At 38.8% G+C, this 16,412-nt stretch overlaps 1 protein-coding gene across 1 annotated transcript in view; it reads left to right on the forward strand.

Annotated features, from left to right (window-relative positions):
- The first annotated feature begins 322 nt into the window (after positions 1-322).
- Positions 323-16,412, forward strand: part of LOC123516289 (transmembrane protein 242-like) — a 47,433-nt gene continuing 31,343 nt past the window's right edge. Inside the window, exons 1-2 of the mRNA XM_045275551.1 lie at positions 323-1,054; positions 15,749-15,836. Coding sequence (XP_045131486.1) covers positions 15,797-15,836 — 40 coding nt within the window. The 5' untranslated portion in view covers positions 323-1,054; positions 15,749-15,796. The remainder of the gene's footprint in view (positions 1,055-15,748; positions 15,837-16,412) is intronic.

Raw genomic sequence — 16,412 nt, forward strand, 5'->3', positions numbered from 1 at the left:
ATGGTGTTGTGGGTGGGACAATGTTGGAGATAGAGCATTGGCAGCTGACAGAGAGGCGCGGCTGGATCAGAGCCAAAATAACCTAGTTTTAGATATATCTCTTATCGGCCGTCGAATTAAAAAAAAAAAAAGGCCGATGCCGATATGCGTCAAAATGCTTAATATCGGCGCCGATAATCGACAGCTTGCAGGCTGTCTTGAGGTCAGTTAGGGTGTCAGTCTGGTCAGGGGCTAGGTCAATACGGGAGGGATGGGTGAATGCCTCTGCTGCTGTCTTGTCAGCCACCGTGCCACTCGGGGCCCGGGGATTCCTGGTAACGAGGTCGCCGACGCCGCGGCCAAGATGGCCATCTCCGTAATAAACATCTCGCAACTGCCCTTCCCGATCTCCACCGCCAAGCGCCCCATTATCAGTGTCTGCCACTCCACTTGAAACAAGACGCTCTACGACGCCCTGCGCACTACCTCCATGGACCAATACTGCACGGACTCTTGCCCACAGCCTTGGGTACGGCAACACTCCCGTGTGTTAGATGTCGCCATAATCAGCCGCCGCCTGAGCCACACGACCGAAGACCGTGAAAAGAGAGGTTCTGTACTGTCTTTGCACGCGACACTTAGTGCTCACTTGCACTGCCTACGTCTGTCCCTTGATCCCTACTGCCCTTGGTGTAGGACTACCCCTGAGACCATCGAACATTTTCTGCTCCACTGTCCACGCCTCCACTCCCACCGCACTGCACTACGCTCATGCTGTGGCTCTCCGCCTGGCCATCACAACACTTGACTTGCCCACCCTCTTAGCGGTCTCAGGTGTCTACCCATCCCGGCAACGTGCTGCTTTTCGCCCTGTCTGTGCTTTCATGAGGAAGACCGGCCAGCTACTACGCCTGTGATACCCACACAGGACTGCCCCAGGGCTCAGGGATCCATAGATCTTCGCGGCCCAAACATGAAACAACAACATGACAGCCTATGATAGTGATACAGGACTGTACCAGAGATCGTAAGGATAACTATATCTTCAGAGCCATAACACCAACTTTGTGAAACGGTGAGATATTTCGTCTTTATGCCGTTTTGGTGACTGTTTATGTTGTCCACAATGAGTAATAGGAAATTGCAGTATGATTATACATAATAAGTCCCTAAAAATTTTTATTGTCAAATGTAAATTTCATTACTAGTAAGCTTAATTATTCATATCATTATTCTATAGTCCATGAGTGTGACATCTCTGCCATTACTGAAACATGGCTGACTCCTGATATCTCTGATGCAGTTGTCTACCTAAACAATTATAATTTGTTCAGATGTGACACTCTTACACATGTTCCAAAGCATGGTTTGCCTATATATAAATCAACACATCCCGTGTATTTGCCAAGAGTGTGCAATACCGAATTGCATAACAGTCAAATTTACAGTGTAACAAAATTTAATATTTTCCTAATATTAGTTTACAGGCCACCTTCAAATTCAGTGGAGACAAATCTTACCCTATTAATTTTTTGCTGGATTTCTGTTCTGGCAGGGAAGTCATTCTCTTGGGAGACTTTAACTTCCCATCTGTTAACTTTCCATGTAGTTGGAGGGAATGTGACCCTAAGGGATTTATTATTTGTTAACTGCTTTAATTTTTTAGGATTAAATCAGTGTATTAGTGAAACCACATTTTTATGATCTTATAACATACTAAATCTAATCTTCACATCAGAGGATGACAGTAAAGGATTTGTAGACTACTTACCACTTTTCCTCACTGTCAACATAAAGGTACCTTTTTCATATAATTTTATCTTTTAAGATAACCATACTGATAATGCCTCTCAGTACCATCCTAAACATCAGTGGAAACATGGAAAATTTAACAAAATTAATGACTCAAGTTGACAGTGAATATGAATTTAACTATCTTGGCCCTAAACAAATGTTTAGAAAAATTCAAGCTATTTTTTTTGGATCTCATTAATGCCTACATACTTATTAAACCAATCATACCTCCAAAGGCTAAAGCATACTTTAATCCTCCAAAAATATTGCTTGAAATTAAACAATAATGTTGGTCCCAATTTAAGCACCTTAAAAAAGATTTGGCAGAAGCTCTGCTGAAGCTTTGAATGCATTACATAACTTTAACCTATCGCAGGCCGAGCATCATAAATATTCCTCGAATTCACAGGTTGAGTGTGAGGAATCCATGCCAGATCAACTTTCAGACAATCCTAAATTATTGCATTCATAAATAAGATCTAAAAAATTTTATCCACCTTTGGTGGCCCTTTAAAACTCTCAAGATGGTAGTACATTGAGTGATTGCTATGTCATGGCTGAAACTTTTGCTGAAGCATTCTCCCCTGTCTATGCAACAAGCAACTCTACTTACCTTTAACCACACCAAAAATGTAGATTCAGTATGAGTGGTATAAACTTAACATCCATGATGTATGCAAAGTGATTGAGAATCTAGATGAACATTCTAGCATGGGCCCAGATCTTTCACACCCTTCTGTACTAGAGAATTATTCCTTTTTGACTGTTTACCCTCTCTTCAGAATTTTCAATTCTTCACTTGATTTTTCAACCCTTCCAGAGATTTGGAAAGAATCACCCATTGTCCCCATTCACAAGAAGAGAAGAAGATCTGAACCTCTAAACTATCAGCCTATAAGTTTAACATCAATCTGTTATAAACTATCAGAGAGGTTTATATCTTCTCAATTATATGATTATCTGGATGCCAATAGTTTTGTCAAATGAACAGTTCAGTTTTCGAAAGAATAGATCAGTGGAAGATGAGCTATTACTAACTTATAACTCTGTTACAGACTGGGTAGACAATGAATAAACTGTAGACATAATACTGTTCAATTTCCAGAAGGCTTTTGACATTGTGAATCATAGAACTCTAATTTCTAAACTGGAAAAAAATAGGCATAACTGATTTCCAACTCCAATGGATATCAAACTTTCTGTCTGACAGAACCATGATAGTAGTGATAGGTGGCTCATGAGTTACCTCAAAGCCAGTTCTAAGTGGGGTTTTCACAAGGCTTGGTCCTTGGCCTGGTGCTTTTTGAAATTTTTTATAATGTTCCATCTAAGATAAAATGTAATATTAAAATTTTTGCTGATGATCTGAAATTGTACGTGAATATTAGAAGCTCTGTAAGCAAAATTATTCAGGACGCTCAATCTATACAATCGGACTTCAGTACTCTGGTATATACAGCTGAATCTTGGGGACTAAAACTAAGCAAAGACAAATCAGTTGTTCTGTACTTTCAGAGACACTCCATAAACTGGCAAAATCTTGGATTCTACTCAGAGTACTTTATACACAATAAAAAGATACAGTTTGTGATCTCTCATCTTGACCTTGGCATTCTGGTTGACACTACCTTAGAATTTTCTGACCATATCAGGTGAATTGTGAACAGAGCTGATGGTTTAGCATCTAATCTCTTAAAAGCAACTTTAGATAGGTCTAGAAAATTTATGGTAACTGTTTACAAAACTCAAATAAGATCTCTTGTGGAATATAGCTCTTGCATTTTTTATAATGAATACATTGAAGATTTTAAAACTCTTGGAATCACCCCAAAGATGCTGGACAGAAAATATAAGTGGTTTGAAAAATTATGATTACCAGTCTCTTTTGTACTCTCTTGATTAGTAATCTGTTAAGGGCCACCTTATTAGAGCTGACATGATTAAAATCTGGAAAATTTCTCACGGTCATTCAGCCACATCCCCAACTGAACTGTTTGAAGCCAGCAGAATCCATTCCACCAGAGGACATAAAGACAAATTATTTGTTTCTGACTGCAACACTGAAGTCAGATGCAGAATTTTCTGTGTAAGAACAGTATATTTGTGGAACTCCTTACCATTGCCACTTTCAAATCAGCCCTCCATCACCATCTAGGGAATCTGTTGTATGAGTTTTGTAAGTAACAAACTAATAGCTATTACACAGTTACTGGATAAGGCAATTAATCTTCATTATAACCTACAACATGATCCAGCATGTCTCTAGACCTGGCTCCTTTTCCTATTAAACCTTCTTTTGCCAATGTCATATCTCACTATTGGGGGCCAACCAGGTGAGTTAACCTGGTGAGTTGTAATTTGGGTAAATTTCTAGAAAGGTTTCAGTCTGAAAGTAAATAATAAGGACGGCATCAATGGTTGCATTTTGGGTATTACTGAACATGAAATGAGCACTTCTGACCTACCATATTTGATGGCTGATAAGACACACCTTTTTCCTCCAAAGTAGTCTCAGGAAATAGGTCTGTGTCCTATGAGGTCAAAGTTCAGTAGTTGGTCAGTCTATGGCAACAGAGCCTATAAAATCAAACCCTAGACATCTTTGCACATGTAAACAAAGTGATGATATGTACTACACCACAAAATAACTCTTTCTTTCAAGGTAACAATATATATTTACTGGTAATTCACATAGAATGACACCAGTCAGGAAGAATTTGCCATATATCACATGAAGCAAAACAAAACATGTGATTGGTGATCTTGATCTTGACGCGGGCAAGACTTACTGCGTTCTTTACTGTGTTACTCCTTGAGGGAAGACACACTTTAACACAATTAAAAGTTGCACTTTTATCATTTAACAGTCTTACCTTACATACATATAGAAAATTATGAAAAAAGAAAAATTATGATTGTTAGGCCTGTAGTTTGTCACAGCCAGTGCCAATGCCATATGCCAGGCACATACTTATATCTCACAGTGAGATTAGTACATAGGTTATTAGCAGATATTAAAGTTTTTAAATGCAAAATACTGGGATCTAATAATGATCTAAATTCATGCGAGTCCTTAAATGTCAGGTGAAATCCTTCAATTCATATTTAGAGCTTAGATCTGCTTTTACTTTTTTTTTTCATTTCATTGTCTGCCAAAACTGGGTGCGTCGATGAGCTTGTGTCTTATGAGCCATCAAATATGGTATATAGTTTTTGGAAAATTTCCCAGATTTAAGGATTTGATCAATTTGCAGTTTCACTCAAACAACAAAACTTTGATGTAGCTATGTTTTTTTTTTTTTTTTTTTTTTTTTTTTTTATTAACCCGTAAGAGGTCAGCACTGATTTACCTCTGAATACTCATCCAGGTCACCAAAAATTCCACTTTCTTTTTTTATTCCATAAAACTCAAAATGGGCATAGAAAAGTAAAAATAAGAGTTAAAGTTTGAAATTGCCATTTTTTAATGTCCACCTGGAGCTTTAAATTTACCTCGCTTAGTGATGCTGCCAGACGTACAACTTCTGAATGAGACTTTTTTAATCGTTTTATCGATATTTTTCTCCTACGAGATATGTGTATAATGGTTACATATTCATAAATTAACCCAAGTTTTATGAAATGAAAAATACAAAAAAAATATTTGTAAATACTGTAAATATAATGTAAAAAATAATTTGCTCAGTTTACCACAAAATATTGTTTATTATTTTTTCTTTCAGTATCTAAGCTTTTTAGTATTGCAGCAGGGTGTGATATTCTTCAAAACAAGGCTCAATGCATAGAGCTGCATCACATTCATGACAGTAATACCAAATGTCGCTCCGTTTTTTTGGAGTCACGGTAGGGAGGGGTGGGGGGAGGGAGATGACTAATCCATGTCAGAATGGCGGGAAACTGTGCTGATATATGCTAGACACTTCAAAGAATATAAATCTTGAAGCTGGAGGGAATTTCAAACGCATGGAAACCGAGAAAGGGGCGAACGTACTTGTACGTGATTGACCACAGATAGTAAGCAAAGACTCCACGTACATGTACGTGGTTGACCTCTTAAGGGTTAATTTTTTATTTATTTATTTATTTATTTTTATTTATTTATTTATTTATTTTTTTGTGGTGAGAAATGTAGTGAAATGATTGATGGTATTTACAATTTTTATCCCAAAAGAGTATTTTTTTATGAGTAGTTATGAATTTTCAACTCCAACTTCAAGATATACCATACGAGGTCACAGGTTGAGATCATACGGAGATTTTTCTCCATGAGATGCATGTCTGTCTGGATGTTATTGGGCAAGTAAGGATAATGACTACTACACTCCAGCATGAAAGCTTCTCACAAAGGAGTGACATCAACAACTTTCTGGAATGCCCTACGCAGCCCGCATTACAAAAATTATATAAATATTACAATACACACACGAGTCATGGAATACAAATATATAATACAATGAAATAATAAATGGTACAAAATATATAGTTAGAGAGGATGGGTCATCCTGAGAGCGTTAAAATAATAACACAACAAAGATTTTGCTAGTGGAATGCCATTACACTTTAACCTAAAACATATTACATTACATTAGTGTCTGACGGTCGTAACAATGTATGAATGTATGTATGTATATATACAGTCAGCTCTCAATTAATGCAAGTTTGAATAACGCAATGATATTTAAGGAGATAAGATTAAGTAACATGATTTACTCTATTTAACACATGTTAACTTGACTGGATGACATTGTGCACACCCACACTGCTTCTTAGAGGTAACAAAACTGAGATGCTCTCAACTGGATTCTTAAACAATACCTTCTACCTTCATCAGTTGAAGAATACCATCCAGGAAAAATTAGTATTCTTAACCTCTTCTCTCCGGGAAATGGAAAATGGCTCTCAGTACAATATCTAGGTTGGGTAGGGGTTTGGAGATACCTGATTCATTCTCTCTCTCTCTCTCTCTCTCTCTCTCTCTCTCTCTCTCTCTCTCTCTCTCTCTCTCTCTCTCTCTCTCTCTCTCTCTCTCTCTCTCTCTCTCTCTCTCTCTCTCTCTCTCTCCTTGTATGGAAATAATGATAATAGTAAGTGATTTTTCATAATAGATACATACATTAAGAAATAAACTCACACAATTTTTAGGGTGCCATATAAAAAAAAAAAATAAATAAAATAGAATTATTTCCAGCAGGATACATCAGCACTTATTTGGGTATAAGCGAATCATACACCTTTATGATAATGATGAAAGTTAAATAAGTCATCGTATCATGTACCACCTACATTCTGAGAGATCTCATACAGCATTGGGGGAAAAAACACCATCTTAGCAGAAAGCAGCCATGATGCAATACGCACGTCATCACATGTGTCACTAGTGCTCCGATGACGCGAAATATGCGCCATCATGTTAAAAGGGTTAAGAGCAAGCACTGCCTTCCCACAGCTCAGGAAGGCAACATTCAGGCAGGATTTACCTTTGCTGCGAAGGTGAACCAAGACCCATGTCTTCGTCATTACCTTTTCATAAATTTTTCCTATATACCTATTATTTTTTTGTGAACTAATTGACTTAAGAACCATAAAAATATATAGGTTATCATTTAAATAGTTTGCTTTATAAAAATTGTGATTGGAACCAAACCTAGGGATGGAATCCACAAAGCTTGTCAGTAGCACGTTGATAATAAAAAAGCCTTAGTGAGCAAACAGGCCTGAGGAACAACTGTCAACAACATTACTGCTGCAAAGCTTCAGTCACTACATTTCCATCTCCTAAGTTTCCTATCAGAATTCTACTTAGCTTACTAAGTAGATAGCTGGTGGACTGTCCTCTTCCCATAGCCTGCACAGTTGAAGGTGGCGATTCTGTCGTGTGTTAAGGCCATTCTACGACCATCTGTGCTTTTATTTAGAAGTACTTTTCTTGGCTCACCAAGTCTATTAGTAAATCACAGTCTGCAGCATTAATAGGGCATTTTAGCTAGTAGTGCTTACTAGAGGTGTGCTGTTGGAGCACCGTCACGCAAGCATATTTTCATCTGCACTTTCGTCAACCCAGGCTCGCTCTCTCTCTCTCTCTCTCTCTCTCTCTCTCTCTCTCTCTCTCTCTCTCTCTCTCTCTCTCTCTCTCTCTCTCTCTCTCTCCCTCAGTGAAGCAGTCATTATTCTTACTTGCCCAACAACATTCAGACAGACATGCATAACTAAGAATTCAGACCAGCAGGCTGCAGGTCCAACCAGCCTGTGATCCCAATTCACCATGAGTGTTACACCAGTGACACCACTGGCAAGCAGTCACCACTTTCCACCACATTTCATGTTTTTTAAATTGTAGATAAACCAAATGAGTTACAATTGTATTCAGCATGTTGGAGTAAATAAACAGGCTTTTTTTGGCTTGTTTATCATGTCAATGTGTATTCATCAGTGTGGCCGCATGGGAACTATGGATTCATAGATGAAAAAAATTGCCATTACAGTCCAAAATACAGTATGTAGAGACTCAATACTCAAACATCTTAATAGTTGAACTTTTCAATACTTGAACACAAAAGTTTGAATTAATGTTAAAAAAAATACCTGATAGTCGAACATCCACACATGTGGTTGTAAACAAAGGCTCCTTGCCTCTCCCTCCACGTCTCTGCTAGTTGTGCTGTTGCGGTCATCAAAATGATATTCTTGTGCGTTCTGTCTATAGTTTTTCATTTATAAACTCACATCATTATTAGTGGTGAAAATATCTGGTAATTAAATGTTCGCACACATGGTTGTATACAAAGCTCTGGCCTCTCTGCTGCCACCATTGTCCTGTCCTGATGCCGTATTACCGGGAAAAATAATTGCCAGTATTCCAGTATACTGAATACTGGTGTGTATCTCTAGTCATGCCGCAGTCTTGAGAAAACAACATTCTTGTGTTCTGTCGGTAGTTTTTCATTTAGAATGACAGTGACACCAAAGAGGCTTATTGGTGGTGAAAATAAGGAATCTAGTGAAAGTGCAAATTTTAGTGAGCCACATCCCTACTAGTGGGTTCACAGGAATCACACCAGATGTTTTCATGGATGGTGAGTTGTCCACCAATGACCTCCCTCCTCCTCCCCACCCTTCACCCATCCTCTTCTACATTATCCATCACCAGCCTTCACTTACAGTATGTACAAATCAAAATTACAATGAAAAGATTATACTGAAATTTTTATAAACTTGAGGTATTGCTAAGATTAGAACGAGTTACCTGATTTGTAGGTATCGATAGTTGAACTTTTTTGATACTTGAACAGCCACTTGGAATGAATAAAATTCGAGCATTGAGTTTCCACTGTATTTGGTTAGTATCTGATCAGTTTGTTATTGAGTAAAATCTGTTACTGGTATCACGAGGTACTACTGTATGCTAAGATTCTGTAAGTTATGAAACTTTATCCTAGTTCTGTGTAGTATATTTATTTATTTGTTTTTTTTGCCCTCATGATAATCACATTTCTCACGTCTGAATGTTTTTACACCTTAATGTGTTCCTTTTCTCTCATTCTCGCTCTTACCTACCACCAAGTCCCTTTCATTGGCTGTGGAAATGTAGTTAAGTATACTTGACCACATTCTGGGTTTGAACAGCTGGTGGGTGGCTGGTGCACAGGTTGCATACCACGGGACATTATCCCCCACATCCTCCCCCACTGTTTGCTTGGGACAGTTGATCTGAGATGCTGTAGATAATAGATATTATTCATAGAAGAAATTAAGTTTTAATAAGGCAAGAGAGGAGAGAGAGGCCTCAGAGCCCTCTGAGATGTTTGTTTATCAACATGATCCCTCTACTGGTAGTTTTTTTTTTTTTTTTTTTTTATGTAGGAAAGAGGGCCAGCCAAGGGCAAAAGAAAAAAAGTGAAAAAAAGGCCCACTTGAGTGCTGGCTCTCTAAAAAAGTGTAAAAAGTGCCAAAACCGTCAGCCAAAGTAGGGGAGCAAATGCCTCGATACCTCCCTCTTAGAAGAAGACAAGTTGTAGGAATTCGGAAATACAGATGCAGGGAGGGAGTTTCAGAGTTTACCAGTGAAAGGGATGAATGATTGAGAGAGTTGGACAGAATAGGGATGAGAGGAAGAAGAAAGCCTTGTGCAGCGAGGCTGCAGAAGAATGGGAGGCATGCAGTTAGCACGATCAGTAGAAAAGTTACCGTGAAAATAGCGATAAAAGATAGAAAGAGATGCAACATTTCGGCGGTGAGAAAGAGGCTGAAGACAGTTAGTCAGAGGAGGGAGTTGATGAGACGAAGAGCTTTCGATTCCACCCTATCAAGCAAAACTGTGTGACTGGAACCCCCAAACATGCGAAGAGTACTCCATACAGGGACGGATAAGGCCCTTATACAGAGTAAGCAGTTGGAGGGGAGAGAAAAACTGGCGGAGACGCCTCAGAACACCTAACTTCATAGAAGCTGTTTTAGCAAGAGATGAGATGTGAAGTTTCCAGTTAAGATTATGAGCAAAGGACAGACCGAGGATATTCATTGTGGAAGAGGGAGACAGTTGAGTGTCATTGAAGAAGAGGGGATAGTTGTCTGGAAGGTTGTGTCGAGTTGATAGATGGAGGAATTGAGTTTTTGAGGCATTGAAAACTACTAGATTTTCTCTGCCCCAATCGGAAATCTTAGAAAGATCGGAAGTCAGGCGTTCCGTGGCGTCCCGCGTGATCTGTTGACTTCCTGAAGGGTTGGACGTCTCTGAAAGAACGTGGAAAGATGTAGGGTGGTATCATCAGCGTAGGAGTGGATAGGGCAATAAGTTTGGTTAAGAAGGTCATTAATGAATAATAGAAAGAGAGTGGGTGACAGGACAGAACCCTGAGGAACACCGCTATTAATAGATTTAGGAGAAGAACAGTAGCCGTCTACCACAGCAGCAATAGAGCGGTCGGAAAGGAAACTTGAGATAAAGTTGCAGAGAGAAGGATAGAAGCTGTAGGGGCAGTTTTGAAATCAAAGCTTTATGCCAGACTCTATCAAAAGCTTTTGATATGTCTAACGCTACAGCAAAAGTTTCACCGAAATCTCTAAAAGAGGATGACCAAGACTCAGTAAGGAAAGCCAGAAGATCACCAGTAGAGCGACCTTGACGGAAGCCATACTGGCGATCAGACAGAAGATTGTGAAGTGACAGATGTTTGAGAACCTTCCTATTCAGGATAGATTCAAAAACTTTAGACAAGCAAGGGATTAAAGCTATAGGACAGTAGTTTGAGGGGTTAGAACGGTCATCCTTTTTAGGAACAGGCTGAATGTAGGCAAACTTCCAGCAGGAAGGAAAGGTAGAAGTCAATAGACAAAGTTGGAAGAGTTTGGCCAGGCAAGTTGCAAGGTATGCATATCACCTGTGAGTTTCAGTAAGCCATGAATGACATCATAACCCCGCTATATTGTACTGCAGAACAATCTGTAACCCAGAGGTGGTCTTGGCTAGTTTTGCACCCTGGGCAAACAGTCCATTGGTACTGCCCCCCCCACCCCTCTTCCCCATCACCCATACACCCCAAATATTATTGTATTAATAATATCAATAGATTATATTGCATTATTTATGTTTTTATTATACATATGTTATGAAATACAATAGAGAACAAGAACAAGAGTGACTCTCTCTCTCTCTCTCTCTCTCTCTCTCTCTCTCTCTCTCTCTCTCTCTCTCTCTCTCTCTCTCTCTCTCTCTCTCTCTCTCTCTTGATCTCATCCACACCCTAGGAGGTGCTGGTGCCACGGTCCATTTCATCTGGATACCCTCTCGTGGGTATCCCGTTAAATGAAAAAGCAGATCACCTTGCTCAATGTGCCCTCCAAGATGACACAGTGGACTCTGGCACTGAATACACTCTGGGTTATGTTAAGAGCAGCATTAGGGACTGTGTACATAGTAGCATTAGTGATCAGTTGGAGCTTTGTTGCCATAGGGGCAGTAGCACTAGTCTTCACTATGCACGTGTCTCCCAGAGCTGTGCTTACACCTACGGGAGACACACTGCATCACATGACAGGGTGGCAGTGAGGCTCAGATTAAGCTACAAATACCTTTGGGAAGTCCATGCTTCTCTTGGTGTGTACTGTGTTGTGTGTGCTGCACCAAGGGGACACACTCTGCGTCACTATATCATGGAATGTCTTGTCATTGCTAAATTCAGGCCACAAGGTCAACATGACTTGTATAGCCTCATTGACCATCTCCTAGACTCAACCACTCTCAGGGATACACTCAGGGAATATCCTCAGTTTGCTCCCAGACTGTAGGATGTTTATGCAATAAGGTGTGCACTATCTGTATTTATTTATTGAAGTACTTGTATTCTTGTTAGGTATACTGTCTAGTGTTAGGTTTTTGATACTTTAACCTTAAGTCTTTGCCCAGGGGGTGGGTGGCAAGGTCGATCTTCCTTTGTTGTAATTATTTATTAATTCAACAATAAATGTATCAATCAATCAAGCTCTCTCTCTCTCTCTCTCTCTCTCTCTCTCTCTCTCTCTCTCTCTCTCTCTCTCTCTCTCTCTCTCTCTCTCTCTCTCTCTCTCTCTCTCTCTCTCTCTCTCCGTGCAGCGGCAGGTTGATCTGCTTCTCCCCTCCTCCCTCACCTTTTCTGACAGACACACGCAACCTGTATAATTCTCAGCAATAAGTTGATGCGATGATAGGGGCTCATCAGCGTCCACTGCACCAACTTGACATGGAAATGAATGGTATTAGCTTAGAAAACTGGTGATTTTTTTTCCTGTGCATTTTATTATTTTTTTTATTGAGGGCGCTCATGTGCCCCCAAATAGATTGCACCCTGGGCAGTCACACATTTCCCATAGCAAAAACTGGCTTTGTAGTAACCTTCCATAATCTTCTGGAGCATGATTTTAGAGCACAAGCTGCCAGTAGGTTAAAGACCAATTGAAAAAAATTGCATCATCATGCTTTGCATTTGTTATGATATAAGCTAGGGGTTGCCATACCTTTCCTGAGTAAATATCACTTGGAGGCCCTTTACAGTCCCTGCATATTACCTGGTTCAATTCCAGTAAATAACAATTTATTCACAAGAGAAGCACACAAATGAAGTAACAACAAGGAACACAGCTCAGTTTAATGTGAGGAATGCATATGTTTCTTCTCCACCAGCTCAGTGATACCAGATTAGCTTATATAAGACAATAATAATTTTTCTGAGAAGTAAATTAATTTAGTTTAACTAGAAGCCACATATGATCCCAAAAGTGCTCATGTACCATCTGGAAGGCCAATCAAAGGTTGGGAATCATTGATATAAGAAGATGAGAAACAACAGCAATTGAGATTCGTGTAATTTGATTGAAACATGTGAATTGTGGGTTCTTTGTGGTGCAATTGAGATATGAAATGTAATAATTAAATTAATTAGGAATCGTGACTTTACTGTATCGAGGATCTTATGAAAAAAATATGAAAAAAATATTTTATTATTGGCAAAATGTTTGAATCTACAAAGAAAAGATATGCAAGAAGAAAATATGCAGTGTTACCTTGGAGTACAAACGCTTTTGAGTACGAACAACTTAGATTATGAGCAAATTTTTATTTTTTTATTTATTTATTTATTTATTTTTTTTTTTATTGGAGGACGAACTTTGCTTTGGAGTGTGAACAATAACAACCACGGTCAACAGATTGCGCGCAGCACTGTGCGATCAGCTGACTGCATGCTGGGGCACCACGGTGCCTCAGTGCTTCAGGAGTGTTGTTTGCAGTTGTTTGGTTGTTGTTTTGTAGTGCCGAGGATAATAATATCAAGTGTTTTTAGTTATTAAGATCATTGCCTAGCGTAGCAGCACACATGGTCACGAGACATCCAGACAGATGTATGGAAGATTCTAGAAGATCCGTGGGGAAGAGAAAGTATCCAGCTCATGAATTAAAAGCCTTAACCCTTATAGCCCGTCAGGCTCGATCGTAGCTCTTACGTAAGAGCCCGTCAGGCATGATCGTGGCGCTTTTCAGAAGCCGTGCTCCTTTATGCTGCACAGTTTGTTTATGCTTGAGGCTATCTGTCATATATCGAGGCCTATCATTGGCCCATTGTTTTCAAGATGGTGGACACGTAGCCAATCATGTATCAGGTTTTACAAGGATATGTTTGTGTAGGTGTGAGGGCGCCAAGCGTGACGATGGTGAGAGCACTTTATGTCAGTATGCTGTATTTTTATCCTTTTTTATGTATTTCTTGGTGAGATATAAGATATACATGTATTTCCATGGATAAGTAAGCAGTTCAGAAACATATTATGATGCATGACAATATTGGAATTGTTATTGGTTTAGATAGGAATGTGTAGTGCTGGCTTGATGGAGTTAGCTGAGGAGGATATGTTGACGCTGGGTCATGGTCAAGACAGCCCCTGACCAAGACGATCCCCCCCTCTGCCCCATGTTTACCATGACGGCCAAACACTACAGACCACAGTGGCCTCCATTTCTTTTTTACCCGTAAGATGGTTTTAAATTATACTTGTTAATAGAGCATCTTATACTAAGAAAGATTTCCTGTGCATTTTATTATTTTTTTTATTGAGGGTGCTCATGTGCCCCCAAATAGATTGCATCCTGGGCAGTCATTCACATTTCCCATAGCAAAAACTGGCTTTGTAGTAACCTCCCCATCGTTCCTCACCCAGTGATAGGTACTGTACCACGTAGTACCGTACGTGAGTGCTTTTAATCACCGCAATAATGTTATCGTGTAATGTTTATCAGTAAATTGCGTACTTGTTGATGCAATCTGTCTTAAATGTAAGATTGCAAAACATAATATTAAAACATTCGGTATTTAGCCAAGTGGCACCTCCGGCTGCTGCAGCAAGCCAGCAACAGTCGTCGTCACCTCAAACACAATTAATTATCGCGCGCCTCAGAAATTTTAAAATCATCTTACGGGTAAACAAAACCTTAAAATGCATATGTGTATATAACATTTTCTGCTTAGAAATGCATGTTCTCTTACCTCTTTCAATATATACAGGAAGTCGTGTTACACCCAGGATATGTATATGCACTATATCCGCAAGGTACACCGGTGTACCAATACCTTATGGTTTTTAATGCTCCATGCTACAAAACACTATCTCAGGAACGCTGAGTTGCCATCTGCGATGAACAAGTTAACAAAATTAAAGAAATAAGAAGACAATAACCTAGAATTTGATGTGGGGGTCGTCATAGTAAACACGGGGCCGTCGGGGAGGGCCATCGTGGGGGGACGTCGTGGTCAGGGGCCATCTTGACCAGGAAACGTTGATGCTTGTTTCTGACCGCAAAGAAGTTGAATTTTAAAATCACAATTTGCTTACTTCCCTGATTTATTTCCATAATGAATGCTGTATATCAAAGAAAAACTTATTGGCCTATATAAGAGTGTGTGGTGCTGGCTTGGAGTCACATGAGGATGTGGTGACGCTTGTTTCTGACCACGAGAAGTTGAATTTTCATTATATTACATTTTGCTTACTTTCCTACTTTATTTTCCTATCTTCTATAGTTATAGCATAATAGTAGTAGTATATATAGTAAAAGTATTCAAAAAGTAAGAAAATAGGTGGAAAATAGAATTTTTTTGGTCTTGGGAGATGGTTTGAAATGAATTATAATTACTTCCATAAGAATACATGTATTTTGATGCTTTGGAGTAAGAACAGAGTTTTGAACAGATTAAGTTCGTATTCCAAGGCACCACTGTATTATATGTATGTTTCGTTACTAATGATTAAAATCTTTTTAATGTTATAATATGGAGAATTTAGAGAGAAAATCTTCAAGATATTCCGTATCTACACTGAGTTGTTAAATAATGATGTTGAAGGTGTTATTTCATACTTTACACAAATTTTGCATTCTGTTAATTAAAAAAATACAAATGAAGTAAAGCTTTAGATATATTAAATAATTTTTCCTTTTTTCCTTTCATTGCAGCCACAAAAGACTTGAAGGATTTTACCACAAACCAACAAAGTCATCAACATGACAAATAGTGCATCACAGGAGAAATTCAAATATCAAGGTAAGTAGATATAAACAATATATAAGCAGAAATTAGAAGAAAGTTAAGCTATAAAAGTGTATATAAATGATGTAGAGACAGATGGATGGCATGGATCAAGGACAGTGTGGGCAATGGGGTAAGTAGAGATAGATAAGTATGCATGAATATATATGTGTGAAGCTTTGAATGGAAGAAGTTAAGTAAGGGAGAGAGGAGATTAAGAAATTGTCGAATGATCTTAATTGATATTTATGTAATTGAGAGAGGGAGAATGTAGTTTTCTTTGCATGTATGAATGAAAAAGGTTGGAAGGAGTAGGTGTAATAAATGAGAATGGAAAGGGCATCTGATGAAAATATGTGCTTAACCCCTTGGTTACTGGTGAGTGACCTCAGTAATTCAAGGAAAATATCCTCTGGGGAACAAATGAATTACTCCCTAATTCATGATTAAACTGGCAATAAACAGCAGTTCATTGTGTCTGTGTGAATGTTTTTTTTTTTTTTTTTCTGATAAATTAACAAATAAGCACCTTATCACAAGTTGTTTTCTGTAGGTTGAGGGTTGCAATGCCATCCATTATGTGATTGACAC

Source organism: Portunus trituberculatus, chromosome 40 (genome assembly GCF_017591435.1).
Source record: "Portunus trituberculatus isolate SZX2019 chromosome 40, ASM1759143v1, whole genome shotgun sequence".
In the NCBI taxonomy this organism is placed as follows: Eukaryota; Metazoa; Arthropoda; class Malacostraca; order Decapoda; family Portunidae; genus Portunus; species Portunus trituberculatus.